General features: G+C 34.5%; 3 protein-coding genes across 10 annotated transcripts in view; 1 reads left to right on the plus strand and 2 right to left on the minus strand.

Annotated features, from left to right (window-relative positions):
- Positions 1–2814: 2814 nt before the first annotated feature.
- Positions 2815–5824, minus strand: LOC113497157 (protein cornichon). Its single transcript, XM_026876563.1, has 4 exons — positions 5643–5824; positions 5452–5564; positions 4499–4642; positions 2815–2991 (listed from the first exon to the last, which is right to left on the minus strand). The coding sequence occupies exons 1-4, from the start codon at positions 5790–5792 to the stop codon at positions 2964–2966; spliced, it is 435 nt and encodes a 144-aa protein (XP_026732364.1). The 5' UTR covers positions 5793–5824; the 3' UTR covers positions 2815–2963.
- A 568-nt stretch (positions 5825–6392) lies between these two features.
- Positions 6393–11634, plus strand: LOC113497153 (endoplasmic reticulum lectin 1). Of its 3 annotated transcripts, none has more exons than XM_026876559.1 (8): positions 6393–6705; positions 7091–7328; positions 7649–7813; positions 8198–8487; positions 9687–9740; positions 10252–10413; positions 10690–10852; positions 11274–11634. In XM_026876559.1, the coding sequence occupies exons 1-8, from the start codon at positions 6547–6549 to the stop codon at positions 11600–11602; spliced, it is 1560 nt and encodes a 519-aa protein (XP_026732360.1). In that variant the 5' UTR covers positions 6393–6546; the 3' UTR covers positions 11603–11634. The 3 variants fall into 3 exon arrangements, with proteins under 3 accessions (XP_026732360.1, XP_026732361.1, XP_026732359.1); XM_026876558.1 differs by having other exon boundaries at positions 6394–6705; positions 11259–11634; XM_026876560.1 differs by lacking the exon at positions 9687–9740 and having other exon boundaries at positions 11259–11634.
- A 333-nt stretch (positions 11635–11967) lies between these two features.
- LOC113497152 (CUGBP Elav-like family member 1) overlaps positions 11968–16508 on the minus strand; it is a 340295-nt gene continuing 335754 nt past the window's right edge. For all 6 annotated transcript variants that reach the window (XM_026876556.1, XM_026876554.1, XM_026876552.1 and 3 more), the window contains one exon: positions 11968–16189. In XM_026876556.1, the coding sequence (XP_026732357.1) occupies positions 15918–16189 (272 nt within the window). In that variant the 3' untranslated portion in view covers positions 11968–15917. The remainder of the gene's footprint in view (positions 16190–16508) is intronic.

Consider the following 16508-nt stretch of genomic DNA (forward strand, 5'->3'; position numbering starts at 1 on the left):
GAGGCCTGACCTGTGATCGTGGGTGTAAAGTTTGTCCAATATTTTTACATACTGGTATAAAGTTTAACAAACTCACCCGATCATATACCCAGGGCCGGATCTAGGGGCCCAGGGGCCCCGAGGCCTCGAGGCAACAAAAGGAGTGGGGGCCCCCTTGGTTCGAGTTATTTTCATTCTTTGAAAAATTTATCGAGTATTTTTAGATGCATAGTGTCAATAATGTGGGCTTCTACCGTTTTTTTATTTCATCGGTAGTGCTGGACCCCTAGGCACTGGCCTAATAAAGTGCCTTATGGATAATACGGCACAGCATATAATATAATATATCCGGGGACAACTCATACACGGTTATCTGATCCCAAGCTAAGCAGAGCTTGCGTTATGGTAACCAGACAACTGATAAACTTTACTTATATATTTCTAAATACATACATTTATAGGTAAATTACACCCAGACACAGAACAAATGATCGTGCTCATCCCACAAACATTTGTTCTGGGTGGGAATCGAACCCACGACCTCCGGTATAGCAGTCAGGGTCACTCACCACTAGACCAACAGGCCAGTCAAATATACCTACCTATCTACAAAGCTTAACTAAACTTAGGGCGGTTTAAGCGCCCTTACTGTTAATGTAGGAAATAACGAATTATCTTTATTTTTTCTGTGCCTTCCTGTGTATCGGTTTCACAAACATTCAAGTCGCATGCATTCATGGATGGTACAAAAGCTTGTCCTACTCAGGAATCGAAGCCCAAATCGCGCACTCTGATTCTGGCGTAGTGACCTAGGCCACTCGGCTCTCCGTGCAAATTCAGTCTTTACCATGAACTAGTTCTCTTACCTGTACTGTGATAAGACGGTTCTACATGAAGTGTTCTTCTCCGTCTATTCCCGAATATAATAAGCAACTCTGATTCCAGAGCAAGAGGTACTTTAGTGTTTTTATGATGTCGCTGGCAAAACGCACCTGAAATGCACCTAATACCTAGCAATTATTCCAGTTACGGTAAATCGTTTATTTATGGATAACTAAAAAAGCCGGCTTGCAGTAAAATTTCTGCCGAATTAGTCTTTCCTGGATGTAGCGTAGATAATATTTGGGGAAATTTTATTTTTTCGTAAGTATTGAGGAAAAAACTTAATTTAAGCAAAATAGTAGATAAACGTACGATTCCAGTATGTACCTAGGTACCTGCACGTGTTAAAAATTACCATTGTTTATGGACTACCTACATATCAAATAAGTTATTTATTTTCCTGATGATTTATAAATACACGTCAAGGTGGCGTCGTGTCGTTCTGATCAATAAATTTACTATATTGAAGAGATATTTTCCGTGACACTCAGTCCGTCATGTGAGTAATATCTTCTGCCTGCTCGCCTTTTATCAAACCTGACGATACAGTTACATTTATTTTGAATTAATTGTCTTATTTAAACGCTGTTTTATACAGCATACATACAAGGCTAGCCTCATATGTTGTATAAAACAGCCTTGTTTTTAGAGAACAATGAAGTTCTCTATTGCCTACTGACTTCGTTATGTCAATAATCCATAAATTAGTTCTTAAAACTTTGGCGCGTAATATTTAAACATCTATAATAAATTAAAAGTTCGTTTAATTAAGTTAGTTTCTAAGATTGGATAGATTAACTTATTATACAATAGAACCAAGCATAAGTAAAGCTAACGAGAAATATAAAATAAAATCTATCAATATCGTATGTCCTACGGTGAATTACATCTGTCAGATAAAAAAAAAAATAAGTGCAAATGCGTGTCTTACGTCAAGTAATAAATAAACTGTCTGCGTTAAAAATAAATGTTAATCACATTTTTAATTGTTGCCTTTTATGGCTTTTATTATTATTCTTAATACGTAAGCATTTGTCCTACATTTTATGTAATTGTTGACAGTATGGAGTCACCGGTGTTAATATTTACTTAATCTATTATCAACTATTATGTGTGTTTAATCTTATTTATAACTTATATCAATTGCTATACAATGATACTATTCATATTTATTTTAAATAATTTATAACAGGCTGTGGTTTATTTGCACTTTCGTTGTAGGAACCTACATATCTAATACGATAGGTAAGCATAACAGAAAACTCTATCGCAATAGGAATAATTTATAGAAAAGTTAGTACCTAGGGACTTACATATTTTGACACAAAAAAAAATAAGATCACCTTTTGTCCTTAAAAAAAAATATATATCGCGTCGGTGACATAATAATAAAACGTTATCTAGTTAATACTAATAGAAGTATCGAGATTAGTTCAATCATATCTAAACTAAGCAAACAGTATTTTATAGATTGCAAATATATTCTCATGTTATTTAGATAGCTCCATTATATAAAAGTACTTTGTTTGTTTACCTTTATTTTTAGGATTGGCTTTTCAACAGACTTCAAAAAGCTGTTAATTCGTCTGTTTTTTTTTATGTTTGTTACCTCATAACTTTGGATACCGACTTTGGAACTTTGGAAGTCCGATTTGGTTCTTTCGTGAAAAAGCTGTAATTTGGTCCCATTAAATTCAACATCAGCTCTGGTCCAGTAGTTTCTTATTAAAACTAGGTCGTAAGTTTTTGTTGTTGCAACAATATAATATGTATGTATCATACGCGACACAGACTCGGAACCCACCTTCATGGATCACACCATAGCTTGTTCTAGACGGCGTCGAACTTCTGCTCAGTGGGTTTGACTTGGAAACCTATACCATTATTAAAGGCACACAGCATTTCGGGCATGAGGCCCTAGGTTAAGGTATGTCTGCAAGAAATAAGACAATAACATATACAATAATTTTTATTATCAAAATACTGCGAAGTTTCAACTATACAACATTCCTTGTTCATCGGACACACGATACAACCGCAGGGCGCTAACAATAAATTAATTATGACTTATTGGAACGAGTGACTAATGTATTCGATGTCGATTATGCTGCAATTAGCACTACGATCATTCTGTAACAAAGAGAAAATAGGTCATTATTGAAAAAAAAATCACACAACTTCGCCTATTATAGGCGCCGCAAACTGAGAATACAAAGCCCTATACCTAATGGTCTACATTTTAAACGAAAAAAAAAACAAACTAAACTCGATGGTGGTTAATTACTGATTTTAGTAGGCCTTGTAGGTGTGTATGTATTAATTCTAATGAACGCAGCCATTTCAATACAATGAACTAAAATAAAAATAATTGATTTACCGGTAGGTACAGTGTTGTATATTCAAAAAATAAATTTGAGAACAAAAAAAAGGTTTCATTTAAAATTGAACCTTTGTTTGTATTAATAGATATAAAGACCTGCGGAAAAGACATATTATCGTCAAGATGTTTCAACAGCAAAAAAAGGTTAAGATTGTACTAAAAATAAAAGATGATTGAACTTGTTACCAAAATAAACCTTGGTCAATTATTTTGAGTATTTTTCACTAAGTATAAATTGGCTGTGAATGAATATATCATCTTTTGTTTGACTTGTCTTTGATGAACAAAAGAATTACGTAGTTTCTTTACAATACTTATTATTGTGTAAAGTAATGACCCATTAAGTATCCTTCACCCAAGATTATTCACAATTCACGTGTGCATACATTAACGTGGCTGACGGACTACTTAGTTTGTTTTCAGTCAATTACTCAATTGTAGTAAAAGAAACGTGCTGTTTTGTTTCCATATCTACAATTACGGAGCGTCGCTTTGAGCATAATAGATTTTGGTGATGGCAACATTACAAGTATTATTACCTCCTTATCATGGGCCTATTAAATTGTGCCATTGTTGCTTGACAGGTGTGATAACAGAAATGATGACGCATTGTATTTTGAAATAACGTTTCGACAGATTTATCATCATAATCAAGATTACAGATAGCTAGATTGAGATGCTCTTTAGCTTTTACTAATAAATAGACACAGGTTATTATCCAGGTAACATCAATCCTTCTAAATTATGGTGTAAAAGGATGATTAATCTTTAAATTAAGTAATTTAAGCAAACAGATTTTTCATGACATGTTCGAAGTACAATGTGAATGAATGAATTTTGTGATTGAACAACATTATTATGATTACTTCGCAAAACGAGGTACTTCGAATCTATGCTTGATAGACACATTTATGAGCTAAAATAAGAGGCCTACCCAACATAATCCAATAAATATTAAGGATTTTATTAAGTCTTGATAAAATGCAGATTGTGAGATATGCAATTGAATTAAGGCATTTACTAAAGATAGACCATTCTTACTAAAACCGATATTTCCCGACCGCGCCGTTTCCGAGACGATTTCATTACTTTGCCGTTTGTTTTGGGGTAAAAGCAAAGCCAAGGTGGGGGGAAACTTAGATATCCCTACAAGACGCGGCCGCAAATCACCCATGAATGCTTTGCCATGATAGCTGTGCATAAACCTAGGTAATATCATATTAGTATGTGTAAGTAAACAAAAAAATAGCTTCTTACCCATAAAGGTATAAAAAGAATGATAATAAGTAAAATGCGAGTTTGATCCAGCCTTCTCTTTGGCAGACGGTCAGCACGTCTGCATTCATGATACTGGTTGGGTCATAAAGACCTGGGCCAGACATTACAGGACGAGTGTAGTATCTGAAACATGAACAGTTTGGGTTTAGTAACATATTAGACCTAACAGAGGATTAATACAGGATAATATTATATGCAATATCACATAACAAAGAGCAGCTCCATTTTATTCTGTTAATTTATCAACAAAAAATTAAGCAGAAAGCATTTAATAAAAAAATAAATACATTTTCCAAAACTTATTTCTCTTGGTTTAAGGTTCCTATTGGGAGCCAAAAATTTCAGAATCTGTTATTTAAACTGAACTCTGTCTTTGACTAAACTATTAAAAGCTTGGGTTTTTTTTTAATTACAATATGGTATCTGTATAATAATATTACCCACATATTTTTGAAAGTGTCTTCTTCAAAGGTAATATATGACATCATTTTTAAAAGTGTTCTTTAATTTTTTTTAATGTGATTGCAATTTTTCTATACTGATAAAAAGGTCATTAAGTTATCATATTTTCTGCTTTACAGATCTAGAAACTACACCTGCAACACAATTTGAGACTTATAAAGTCTTTTCAAGAAAATTTTATATTCTAATGATATTTCCTAACTGATTAGTCAAACCTCTGATTGTCATTGGATTAAATTAGAACTGAATCATTAAGATATGACTTGCAAATGTTTGTTTTTTTTTCTTTAGGTTAATTATGTTTAAATACTGATAACAGAGATACTCCAAACATGGCTCCAATTAGGTATGAATTTGGATTCAACGCATATTTCATTTCAAGGTGTTGCTCCATTGTTTTTCCTTAGACCTTGTCCTTACTACGCCCCTGATATAGCAATAACATAACCTAAACAATGCAAAGATCTTACCTGTGTAGATGATACAAAATCAATGGAATGTTTATCAAGAGAGAAAACCATTCTCCTGATAATAAGAACAACACATTTATAAATAAATGCAGCAGATACTCCGGTAACACCAACTGAAATAACAATAAAATAGGTTAGTTGCTGAACTCTTTTGAACTTTGGTAGCATTCCTTATTAGAATAAATACGCACCGGGTTTAGACTGTTACACTGGTCTATAGGATTTTTATAGTCGGTTTTTAGTTCATCAAATGCAATCACGTGGAATATGGAAAAGAATATTAAGAATGCGTCAATAATTAACGCTATAATATACGAAAAGGCTGGAAAGCTGAACGCCATTTTCACAAAATTTACAAAGAACTGATGACAGCTGACAACGACAAAAAGACAGTGTCATGAGACGGGTCAAATTCTGCTACAAGGCTTTTTATCTTTAAATATAAAACTATGTGATAATTGATAATAATATCCATTTGGAAACAATTTAGTGTAGAAAAGAAGGCGCCGTATTTTTTCAATGAATTTTTGAAATTACCCTGCATCTTGCAGTACAATAACCATACCACGTTAACACAAAGTTTACAATAGTTCTGAATCTACTTTAGATTTCTCTTGTTTGATCTCCAAGCAGGGGTGAATGATTTCGGGTAGATGAACTCTCACTAGAACTATGACTAGAATAGAGTTACTATTAGGGCGTCTGCATGTTCAACCCGTCTACGCCCTTTAAATAGACCCGGTATTTTTTTCGTAAACGACGAATCTCGTATCTGAAAAGACATATAAATAAATACTTAAATGTGAGGTAATAAAATAAATAAAAATATTTTAGAACTTATTTTCAAACTAACTTTTATTGCAACACATTGAACGCAATCAATAGTTTGACCACAAATGACAGCTCTCCAACTCATTTCGACAGACAACCAACTAATTTTAATAGCAATAGTTTACCCGATCGATAAAACAGTTCCAATACATCCTAATTTAGTCGCGTTTCAATTTGTTTGCGATTGCTGATGTACAAATTGTACAGCAAATAGTAAAATATTATTGAATAAGTTAACGTATTATGAACTAATAAACGTGTAAAATGAGGGGTAGCTGGGTGATTTGTTTATGTGTTGTGAAATTAGCTTTGTGTATTGAACATGACTTTAAAGGGTTCGATGATAGCATATTATTTGGGATCAACTGGCCCGGCAGTACTGACATACAGAATCTAGTCGATGGGGATGTTCAGAAAGTTGAGGTGAGTACTAATACCAAGGTTATATGTACCTACTACGAGACTGTAGCTTATCAGCGCATAATACAATCGCCACGAATGTTATTTGATTACTTACTTACTATTTGAAGTATTTGCTACGAACAATGATGGCACCTCTGGCTAAGTGAGGAGTTCTTTCTAGAACTATTGATTAGAGAATGGAAACATTCAAGGTTTTGAATGTATTTAATAATATTGACTTACTTTTAACTATCTAATCAATATCATTTAGCATTTCAGCCATCAGTATACTTACTCCCAACTGCTCCCAACGATCTAGAATCATCATTAGTGATGATGATGAAATTATTCATAATTTCTGGTACTTACACATGTTTATTTCATTTGTGTCACCATTGTATTCCAGCTTCCAAAAAAAGAGGTTCTTAAAGTAAAAACGGGAAATAAAGAGGAGTATGAGTGTCATATTCCTGAGTTACAAGCCAAAGAGTCCAAAAGTATTGAAGATTATGATGGACCTTCACCACTGAGCTTGCTGAAGCCTTTGTTCTCACAAAAGATCTGTTCGTACCGGCTGGAAAGCTACTGGAGCTATGAAGTGTGCCACGGAAGGTACATAAGGCAGTATCATGAGGAGCGAGAAGGTAATAAGCCCAGTCAAACAATTACATATATAGTTAAAAAAAAATCCCACAGTAAGGAATTTAATCCTTGTTTAGGGGGGGGGGGGGGGTTAATGTAATTTACCATGTGACAAAAGTCTGAGAGACAATAGTCAATTGTCTGAGGTGTCATGTAATATAATATTATGAAACTTTACTTTGTTGAAGACTATTTGTTGTGTGAGGGTTGTAAAAATGTGGAATGTCCAATCAAAGCTGTTGTCTCCTGAAACACCATAAGATAAGCATCATAGAAGTAAAATCACAACTATATTAATTTCTTACACTTGATCGAATTTTAGGTAAACAATTAAGAACTCAAGAGTATTATCTGGGCCACTGGAATACAGAGAAGCATGCTAAATTGGAGGAACAAGTGAAGGCCGCCCAGGAATCCAAAGACCCCTACCGCACCACAAAAGTGGATGGTGTTAAATTACCTGCAGTGGAAATGATCTTAGATGAAGGTAAGTACTGTTTATTTCCCCGTGGTTCTTTAGATACAAGATAATATTTGGTTTTAGTGGAGAACTTAAATAAGGGTTGGAGTGTGATGTGATTTATGATCCCTGTTAGTTAGCAAATACGATGATGTCAATTTTTTGAACTTCAGAAAATTATATTCTAGATTGATGACAATATGTCCTCCTCTCAGGTTAAATGACTTCATTTCATTTCATATCTATGATTGGTAATATTCTTATAACCTTTTAGGTATCATCATATTTTAGTTTTTTTTATAAAAAATAATAGAAAGGCATTAATTAAGGCAAAGTTTTCTTAACCTTGAATTGCCAGTAGCACTAAATATAGATAATAAACTCAATAAAAATTCTTCATGACAATTCCAGGTACTCTTTGCGACTTGAGCGGTAAATCGCGACTGACCAAAGTATTGTACGTTTGCTACAGTCACGGAAAACACGAAGTGTACTCATTTAAGGAGACATCAACTTGCGAATATGAAATCATCATACTTTCTCCCTTACTCTGCGAACATCCTCAGTTTAAGCCAAAAGATGTTAGCGAGAACATCATAGACTGTTTACCTATTGGTGAGGCGCCGAAGAAACCAAGGAGTCTTCTGAAGATGGAGGTCGACAGTCTGAGGTTCCATCATCAGACTGTCCGCATGAACAATGTAAGTTAGAGAATGCGTTTTGTTGTCTTGCTTTTTTAAAGTAGCGTTTCTTACAAGTAGGTAGGTAGTTTGTTTTTGAAGTTGGAATGTTAGTTTCATTTATATTATATAGTTTTTTATCTTGCATTTTCTTTTGACAAGCTAGGTACCACATACATCCATATACAAGATCTCTATATGGAGTCGATTACTGGCATTTAGACACATGTTTGATTTGAATCTAATTATTTTAACATTTAATTTCAATTTTACACTAAGCAATGACAAGAGTTCAAAATAAATCGAGCCTTTCGAATTTGAGTTATACTTACACATAATAAAGATCAATATTCTTAAATCGCATATTCAGTTTTTCTAATTTAAGTTTTACACACACATAATAAAGTTCAATATTCCTAAACCGCATCCTTTATATTTATGCATTGATGTGTGTATGCAATCACTGCCACTGTGTGCCATTTGCGTGATCCACCATTACAAGAGTGCATTTCACCTTTTATAGTTATTTCATTTGCATTTGCATCAGAATTTGTTTAAATCTTTTTGTAGTGTAACAAGCTTATAATTTTTTAGATCAGTAATCACATTTTCTTTATAATATGGGCATAGTTCCGCGTTTAAACTATATTTTTTAACACTGGCAATATTTATAATGAAAGGATTTTTCGTTAATTACTTAAAGAGATTTTCCTTGATATTTGTCTCTTGTTTTTTGATCATTGGGTAAACGAAAACAAAAGTTGTTGAATATCTTAAAAGCCTTAAGCCTAGGCCTAAGTATATTTTCTTACAAATGAATAAGTATCTGAATGCTGAGTGCTCCTACATCAACCGAAAAGCAACTTTGTGGGATACGCAAGTATCAAAATGAATTTCGATGCATAATTGTCAAAGAATGACATGACTGCTACAACAAAAATATCCCAATCGGTTGCTACATTTAAAACTTAGCAGCACTTTTCAAGATCAAAATAAATTGCGCGGCACCAAAATCGTCGACACTTCACTATTTCCTAAGTGCTCTTGTATGAAGAAGAAAGGCGTAGCAAAATTCCCGACAATATACTGATTCTGCGATTGAACCACGGTTTTTCATGGAGTCTTGATGTCCTAAACCAAAGTTTATTATACCCTCGCTATGCCCATATTGTAGTGTAGTACCTAGCGGCTTATTTAACCTTTTTGTTGGCATTATTCAGGATAACGATCCTAAGGATGTACTAGCCGTGTTGAAAGTTGAGAAAATTGATAAGGTAATTATATGAATTGTTTTTATTTAAGCATGTTTAGTACGTAGTTGCATTTTATCTTTGTTTTGTGAATGTAAGCTGGTAAGTACGAACGTTTTAAGAATGATTGCACGCAAATCTATATGACTTGCAAGTATATACTTGGATTCGTAACTAGGGTTTTTCTATTGTGAATTCGGTTGTAAACCAGAATAATTCAAGTTTGTACAAGAAAATATACGGAATAAATATCATCGTCGCGGTGTTTGTAGTTAAACTACTCCGAAACGGCTTGACTAATTCTTATGTTTTATGAGCATATTGGGTAGGTCTGAGAAGCGGAAATCATCTATTATTTACCCCTATAATTTTCGTCCTACTCCTATATTTTTTCTCTAAAAGAGAGCAGAAAGATACTCTAGAAAGAGATAAATACGGTAAATACAGTCAATCTAGATTTTCCCTTAATCGTTTATAACGGGTTACGGTACATAACAACAATTGATTTAGAAATTAACTCCAATAACATTTACAGGATGGTGAAACCCATCTCAAGTTTGAACTTCATCCTTTGAACGAAGATGAGGAGCTGGTGGAAGACAGCAAGACTCAATTGTTGGAAAGGAAACCTTTAACAGTTATGACTGACGATTCGCCCGCCAGAGCCTTCCTGAACGGCGAGAACTGTCTGAATGGCGTAAGTAATAATATACGAAATATTGTATGTCTGATTTTTCGTTAGACTGGAAGCCGACCCCAACATAGTTAGGAAAAGCCTAGGCAGATGATGCTTGGAAGTGATTAAGTTAAAACTTATGTTTAACCTCCGCCAGATGCATTAAATATAATGTACTAACTAACGTGAGGGTTGTTGTGTATTATTACCATCTAGTGTCACCAGCTAAAACAGTTGATACGAAATTGAACTTTATTGCTATTTAGTTATATTATAAATTAAATAACACAATTTCAGGGTACAGGGTGGTGGAAGTACGAGTTCTGTTACGGCAAGCATGTGCTCCAGTACCATGTCGACCGGAATGGTGAGAAGACGACCTTACTGCTGGGCCGGTTTGAACAGGAGTCACATATCGAATGGATCAAAGATAACAAGGGAAAGGCGCCTAAACCTATCGGTACGTAAATCCTATTTTCATCATCATCATCCACAGCCTTTGTCCTCCCACTGCTGGGTATAGGCCTCCCCTTTCTCGTGCCAATTTCTACGGTCCTGTGCTAGCCTCATCCGGACACGACCCGAGACATGTCATCGACCCGCGCTTCACGCTTTTTTTGCCCTGTCTTGGCCACCATTCTGTCACCGCCTTAGTCCACCTGCCGGCACTTCGTCTGGCCAAGCGGCTTGCCCAGCTCCACTTCAGTCTCGTTATTGTGGCGCCTACGTCTCGAATTTTTACTTTGAACTAACTCTTGGTCACCTTTGTCTATATGCATATAGGTTTTCGTCAAATGAACATGCTATCGAACCTCTCTTGCCTATAACTCGTATCTGCGTGTATGTGAATGGCTACTACTTTACAGAGTACCGAACATCAGTCTCCCACTTCTACTCAAACGGCGACATCTGCGACAAAACCGGCAAACCACGTCAAACCGAAGTAAAACTGAAATGCCTCGAGAACTCTTCAAGCCCCGCTCAAGTATCCCTCTACCTACTCGAACCAAGGACTTGTCACTACATACTAGGAGTGGAGTCTCCTCTAATATGTGACATCTTACCTTTAGCCGACGACAATGGTCTGATAGAATCAGTGAAGATGGTTCTAGAAGGAATCGACCCACCGACCATTACTAAAAGCGATGACGACGATGAGGAGGAGGCTTTGTATAAAGGCAAAGTGTCGGCGAAGTTCGGAAATGATTAATCGTAGAAATAAATGAGGTTATTTATTATGTATGTTTGTGTTTTATCTCTTTACCTACTGTAGTAAATTATTGAGATTTTTCTAAACATAACCCTGCCTAGGCATAAAGAAGGTTATGTTACATAATTTTACAATTACATTTTGGGTTTCGTACCCAAAAGGGTGCTGTGTAGTGTAGCTTTTATAAAATGCTGTCGCCCCGCTGTCGGTTCGTCGGTCTGTCACCACTGACCAGGCTGTATCTTATGAATCGTCTAAGCTAAATAGTTGAAACATCCAAATATGAAGCATATATCTATCATCGACATCTGTCGATAAACAGGGTTCAGTAGTAGTAAGTAGGTATAAGAAGAAATAAACACACATTTTTTTTTAACTTGACATTTATTTACATTCATATCAACAAAACGGGTGTTTGTATAAAACAGTTCTTTTATAATTTTTCATACCAATTGTATATCTAGTGTGGTGCCTCGAGAATGTAAAAATAATTTTTATTTTCTTGCTTCATTTTAGATATGCTTGTTTACATACCGTGACTCGATAAATCCTATCAAGCTATACTTTGCCTTTTGAAAAATAATAATAAATAATAAAAAAAAATTGCATAGCACACCCAGATTCTGTATTTTTTAATGTAAAACGTCGTTATGATTGTCATTGATCTAATCCGTTGTATAAGACTCAGGATGTTATCAGTCAAGTCTGTTTTATTCAGCTGTTTTAAAAATAAAGAAAATTAATAAATATGTCCAATCCAAAGAAAAGAAAAGTCAAGTCAATTGTTGTACAGTCATAGGTGTACTTAGGTAGTCTTCAAAAGTCGGCCAACTCGTAAATTAATTGGTGTAATTTAATTATCTAATCATCAAAAATAATAGTCCAAAGCTCAATTAAGAATCTGGGCATATATAATGCATGTAATAGAGACGCATCGGGTATTTCAATCCTCAGTTTTCAAGAAAACCTTGTGTCAATAAAATGACTGTTTTTTTTTTATGGAGGATATTTGCTAAAAGATCGTCTCAGCAAAAAAGTCATAAAAATATTATTTTTTTACATTTTCTGGTTTTACATACTAAGTTTAATAGGTAAACAATATTTATAAGCATCCAAGGCGACATTGATATAAAATGCTTAGGAAAAACATTGAGCTTGAAAATTAAGCTTATGGCATTTCATCGGTAACAATGCAGGCTCCTGACGACATACTAACTCATCGACAAGATATACCGACATTCGAACCAACTGTACGCTAATGTCATTTCAAAAGAATGCATCTCAAAAGTTACAAATAAATGATTTTATATCGATTATTGTTCGATCGCCACGAATTGGTTCGAATTCGTCGATAGAAGCAAGCTTTTGGCAACCGAGCGGTCACCCGAAAATACCTTTCTCTCAAATGAAAATGCCTCAAGTTTTCTCTATACGCTCTTCCAATCATTTGGTGGTGAAAACTTAGGCAATAGCAACAATAAGGTTCCCCGTCAAACACCTAGAAAATTGTAGGTAAAAAATTCTATTCACAATATTTTGACGTCTATCTAGATCACACGTGTTGGAGGTTCCTGTATGTTACTGCGAGGCCGCCCACACCGAGCGAGGTGCGAGCGATCCTCTCGATATCCTCTGGCAGTCGTTACAGACTGGTTCAGACAGATCGCCGGCACTGCCGGTGCGACAGATCCCGCAGTAACATTCACGCACCTGTAAGAGGCTATACGAGTGGTCGTGTCCAGGATATCAGCTCCACTTACACTATTTTCAATATTCCCAATGTTCCATTTTTTAACAATACGTACATGCCTTTATAATAATTTATTTACCTTAACAACAAGAAAATAATAATTGCAAGACGATGAAAAAAGATGTTTACAGTGTCGACTAATGAACTTACTAAAAGGAATCACAAGACAAAAATTGTATCGCTGTAACACCTAAAAAGGAAACTTATTCAGTCTAGATTTTGTCTTTCATTAGACATCAAAAACGTTGACTAAAATTAAAACTAAATATAGACCCATCTTGATAAACTTTTTTTAAATATAGTAATAATACTCAACTAAATTTAATTAAGTTATTATAATAATGATGCTCTCTCTACATCAGTTCTTTTAGAAGATAAATCATGATTAGTGATGCGCAAAGCAAGGACATCTAAATACGAAAAAACTATATAAAAGTAGTCTCGTCTGTATCTACAAATAAATAGATAATATATTTCCGCCTTGTCTCTCGTCTTGCTAACTTCGTCTTGATGCAAGACTGACTTTGTACATCACTAATTACATCTAAAAAAATCCACATTCTTTAGACTTAAGATTGGTCGTAGCTTTTTTGAAACAAACGTATTGGCACAAGTTATTAACAAAAATAATTATAAATAATTGTTATATTGTAAACTTAAACATTTTTCGTAAACGAAAAAATTAAATAAACTAGTTTTCCCCCAGTGGTAAATAAAAGTTTACTTATTTTTTCACCTATTGAGCGTTTTCGTAATTATAAAAGTGGTCATATTCAAGAAATAAATGTAATTAATACTTAATTTAATAGCTAATTAGAAGGTAAGTTTTATATATTGATGGTTAGTGTCACGGAAAAATACCGTTAATATTTTTTTAAAGGTCAAACCAATCTCTTGGTTCTTTTCCTGGCTATTTACCTATAGACTCGTAAGTTGGTACTTAGACATGTGGGTAGGTGTAATTCACGGGCCAGCGATCACACGGCCTAATATGCGTATTTTGAGACAGATAACAAACTAGATCCACCTTTTTATATAAATGTGTTTAAAAGCAGGTTCTTATCAACTGAAACCTGAAACCACATTTCCAACATTCTAGCCCGATTGCTATTTCAAGGTTAAGTAATGTCGTTTCATGTTCCTTTCTGAAGTTCTCTTCTTAATTTGATACATAGCAATATTACTTTCAAAATCGGATTATCAGATAGTTTTATTCAGATAGATAATTATAATGGTTGCTGAAAGTAGGGTAGTTAGTTATCGCACTTATAATCTTAACTTGATATCGATTCGGAATTGAGCAGACGCGGTATTTTTCCGTTACAAATATAAACCATAAATATTACAAAATTATGAAACAATCAAAATGTGCCAGTGACTATTAGTTAAATAGTGACGAACAGTATTTTAAATAGAAACATATTTTAAGAAGATGAATGATATACCAAAACTTACATACGAAAATATTTCTATAATTAAATACTTATACTAACAAAAATTTTTGACTAAAGGGCCAGTGTTCGATGTGTTTAAATTGTAAAAAAAAATGTTATTTGACTGTGGTAAGAGTTTACATTTATTACACAAAACAAGCACAATAGTAAGTTAAGTTTATTACGAACAGATATTTCAAATATTTTACGATGCGATGGTTTGAAAAATTCTTATAATGGACATCGTTACTATGCGTGGAACAATTCACGCAATGTCACGGAGGTCCATTGCAACAAGTTATTGTAAAGTTTCAAAGACAACCTCTTTTAGTTCAGACTGTAAAATGTATGAAATATCTTTGGATGAAGGTTTTACTCGGGCGAGCCGCGAACCATGTCCCGACAGGCCCACGCATGTTAAGTACACTATTTGACAACAAGACAAGTATTTGTAAACAATAAATACACTGATCACTTTGAGATCATATAGTTAATCTAAACACTTAAAATTTTAAACGAAAAAGGTTGACTGCAAAACTGACAATGGCCACATTAATTATATTAGTTTACAATTAACTATCAAGTTGGTAACATAAAAATAAAAGAAAAAAATAACTGTAATAAATAATAATAATTATAATTGTTCTAACGAACTTAACGGTGTATAAGCAAATACTTATCGTTACTCGGCACTTTAGTACCAAGAGACACTTTGGATGATGAAACGTACATCTTTGTATATTGATAAACAATTACCTCGCCGGTCACTTTGCTGAAGATATATATTATTAAACAATTACCAGCTCTTTGGCGTCTACAAAATGTATCGACCCTTCAACTTATGCTTAATGTGACTAAAACTTAAATGTTAAGAAAAAAATAATTATAATAATAAACAATTTGGGGAATACTTTGGAAACGATAAATCCTTTGACACAAACCTTAACCTTATTCTTATTTAGTTAACAACTGTGCACGTGGACTCGACCGTTACGAACGTACCTTACCAAACTACGTCAGTACAAGTGCACCGGATACATCACAACAAACGTTCGGAATCTTACAACCTCTTTGCAAAGTTTGTTTTTACTCTTTTTTTTTGTAAATTCACTAGGAACCAGTTCTGGAATATTTAATACGGTCTCGATAGTTCTTTAGAACGTTTCAATTGAACTTTGAGTCTCTTTGTACCTATTTGGAACCCGTTCATGGCTTGGATGGCGGCCTGCGCGGAGGCGGCGTTGTCGTACGAGACAAAACCGAAGCACTTTGACAGGTTCGTCTGTTTGTCTATGAACACTTTGGCCGATATCACGTGGCCGAACGGCAGGAACGTGGACGCGAGGTCCGTGTCCGTGAACTCCTGAGGCAGGTGGTAGATGAACAGGTTGCCGCCCTCCGGACCTGCCGAATGACCCAGCGGTTAGAGATAAAACGAAATGTATAATAATTGAATTAGTGGGAGAGGTTTAGTTACATAATACAGATTGTAACAATGACAAATGAAGATTGTTACATACAATATATTAAGTGGATTTTGAATACACGTACAATTCAACATAAAGTTTAATGTAATCTAGTGAAATTTGTTATACACACAATACTGTATAAATTCTGTCATAAACATAAAGTAGAATGTTACAAAATCGACCGTTGCTGGGACACAATTCAACAGACATTTCGGCATACAGCAATCGGCTGTGCATTGAAAACGTGTGAAGTT

Source organism: Trichoplusia ni, chromosome 9 (assembly GCF_003590095.1).
Source record: "Trichoplusia ni isolate ovarian cell line Hi5 chromosome 9, tn1, whole genome shotgun sequence".
In the NCBI taxonomy this organism is placed as follows: domain Eukaryota; kingdom Metazoa; phylum Arthropoda; class Insecta; order Lepidoptera; family Noctuidae; genus Trichoplusia; species Trichoplusia ni.

Excerpts from the sequence above, each read along its gene's own strand:
- LOC113497157 (XM_026876563.1), bottom strand. The coding sequence starts at position 5,792 with ATGGCGTTCAGCTTTCCAGCCTTTTCGTATATTATAGCGTTAATTATT. Across the intron at positions 5,565-5,642 it reads AGTGTAACAGTCTAAACCCG|TTGGTGTTACCGGAGTATCT; the intron begins GTGCGTATTTAT and ends TTGTTATTTCAG. Across the intron at positions 2,992-4,498 it reads TTCTTTTTATACCTTTATGG|AATGATCGTAGTGCTAATTG; the intron begins GTAAGAAGCTAT and ends TCTTTGTTACAG.
- LOC113497153 (XM_026876558.1), top strand. The coding sequence starts at position 6,547 with ATGAGGGGTAGCTGGGTGATTTGTTTATGTGTTGTGAAATTAGCTTTG. Across the intron at positions 9,741-10,251 it reads AAGTTGAGAAAATTGATAAG|GATGGTGAAACCCATCTCAA; the intron begins GTAATTATATGA and ends TAACATTTACAG. Across the intron at positions 10,853-11,258 it reads AAAGGCGCCTAAACCTATCG|AGTACCGAACATCAGTCTCC; the intron begins GTACGTAAATCC and ends ACTACTTTACAG.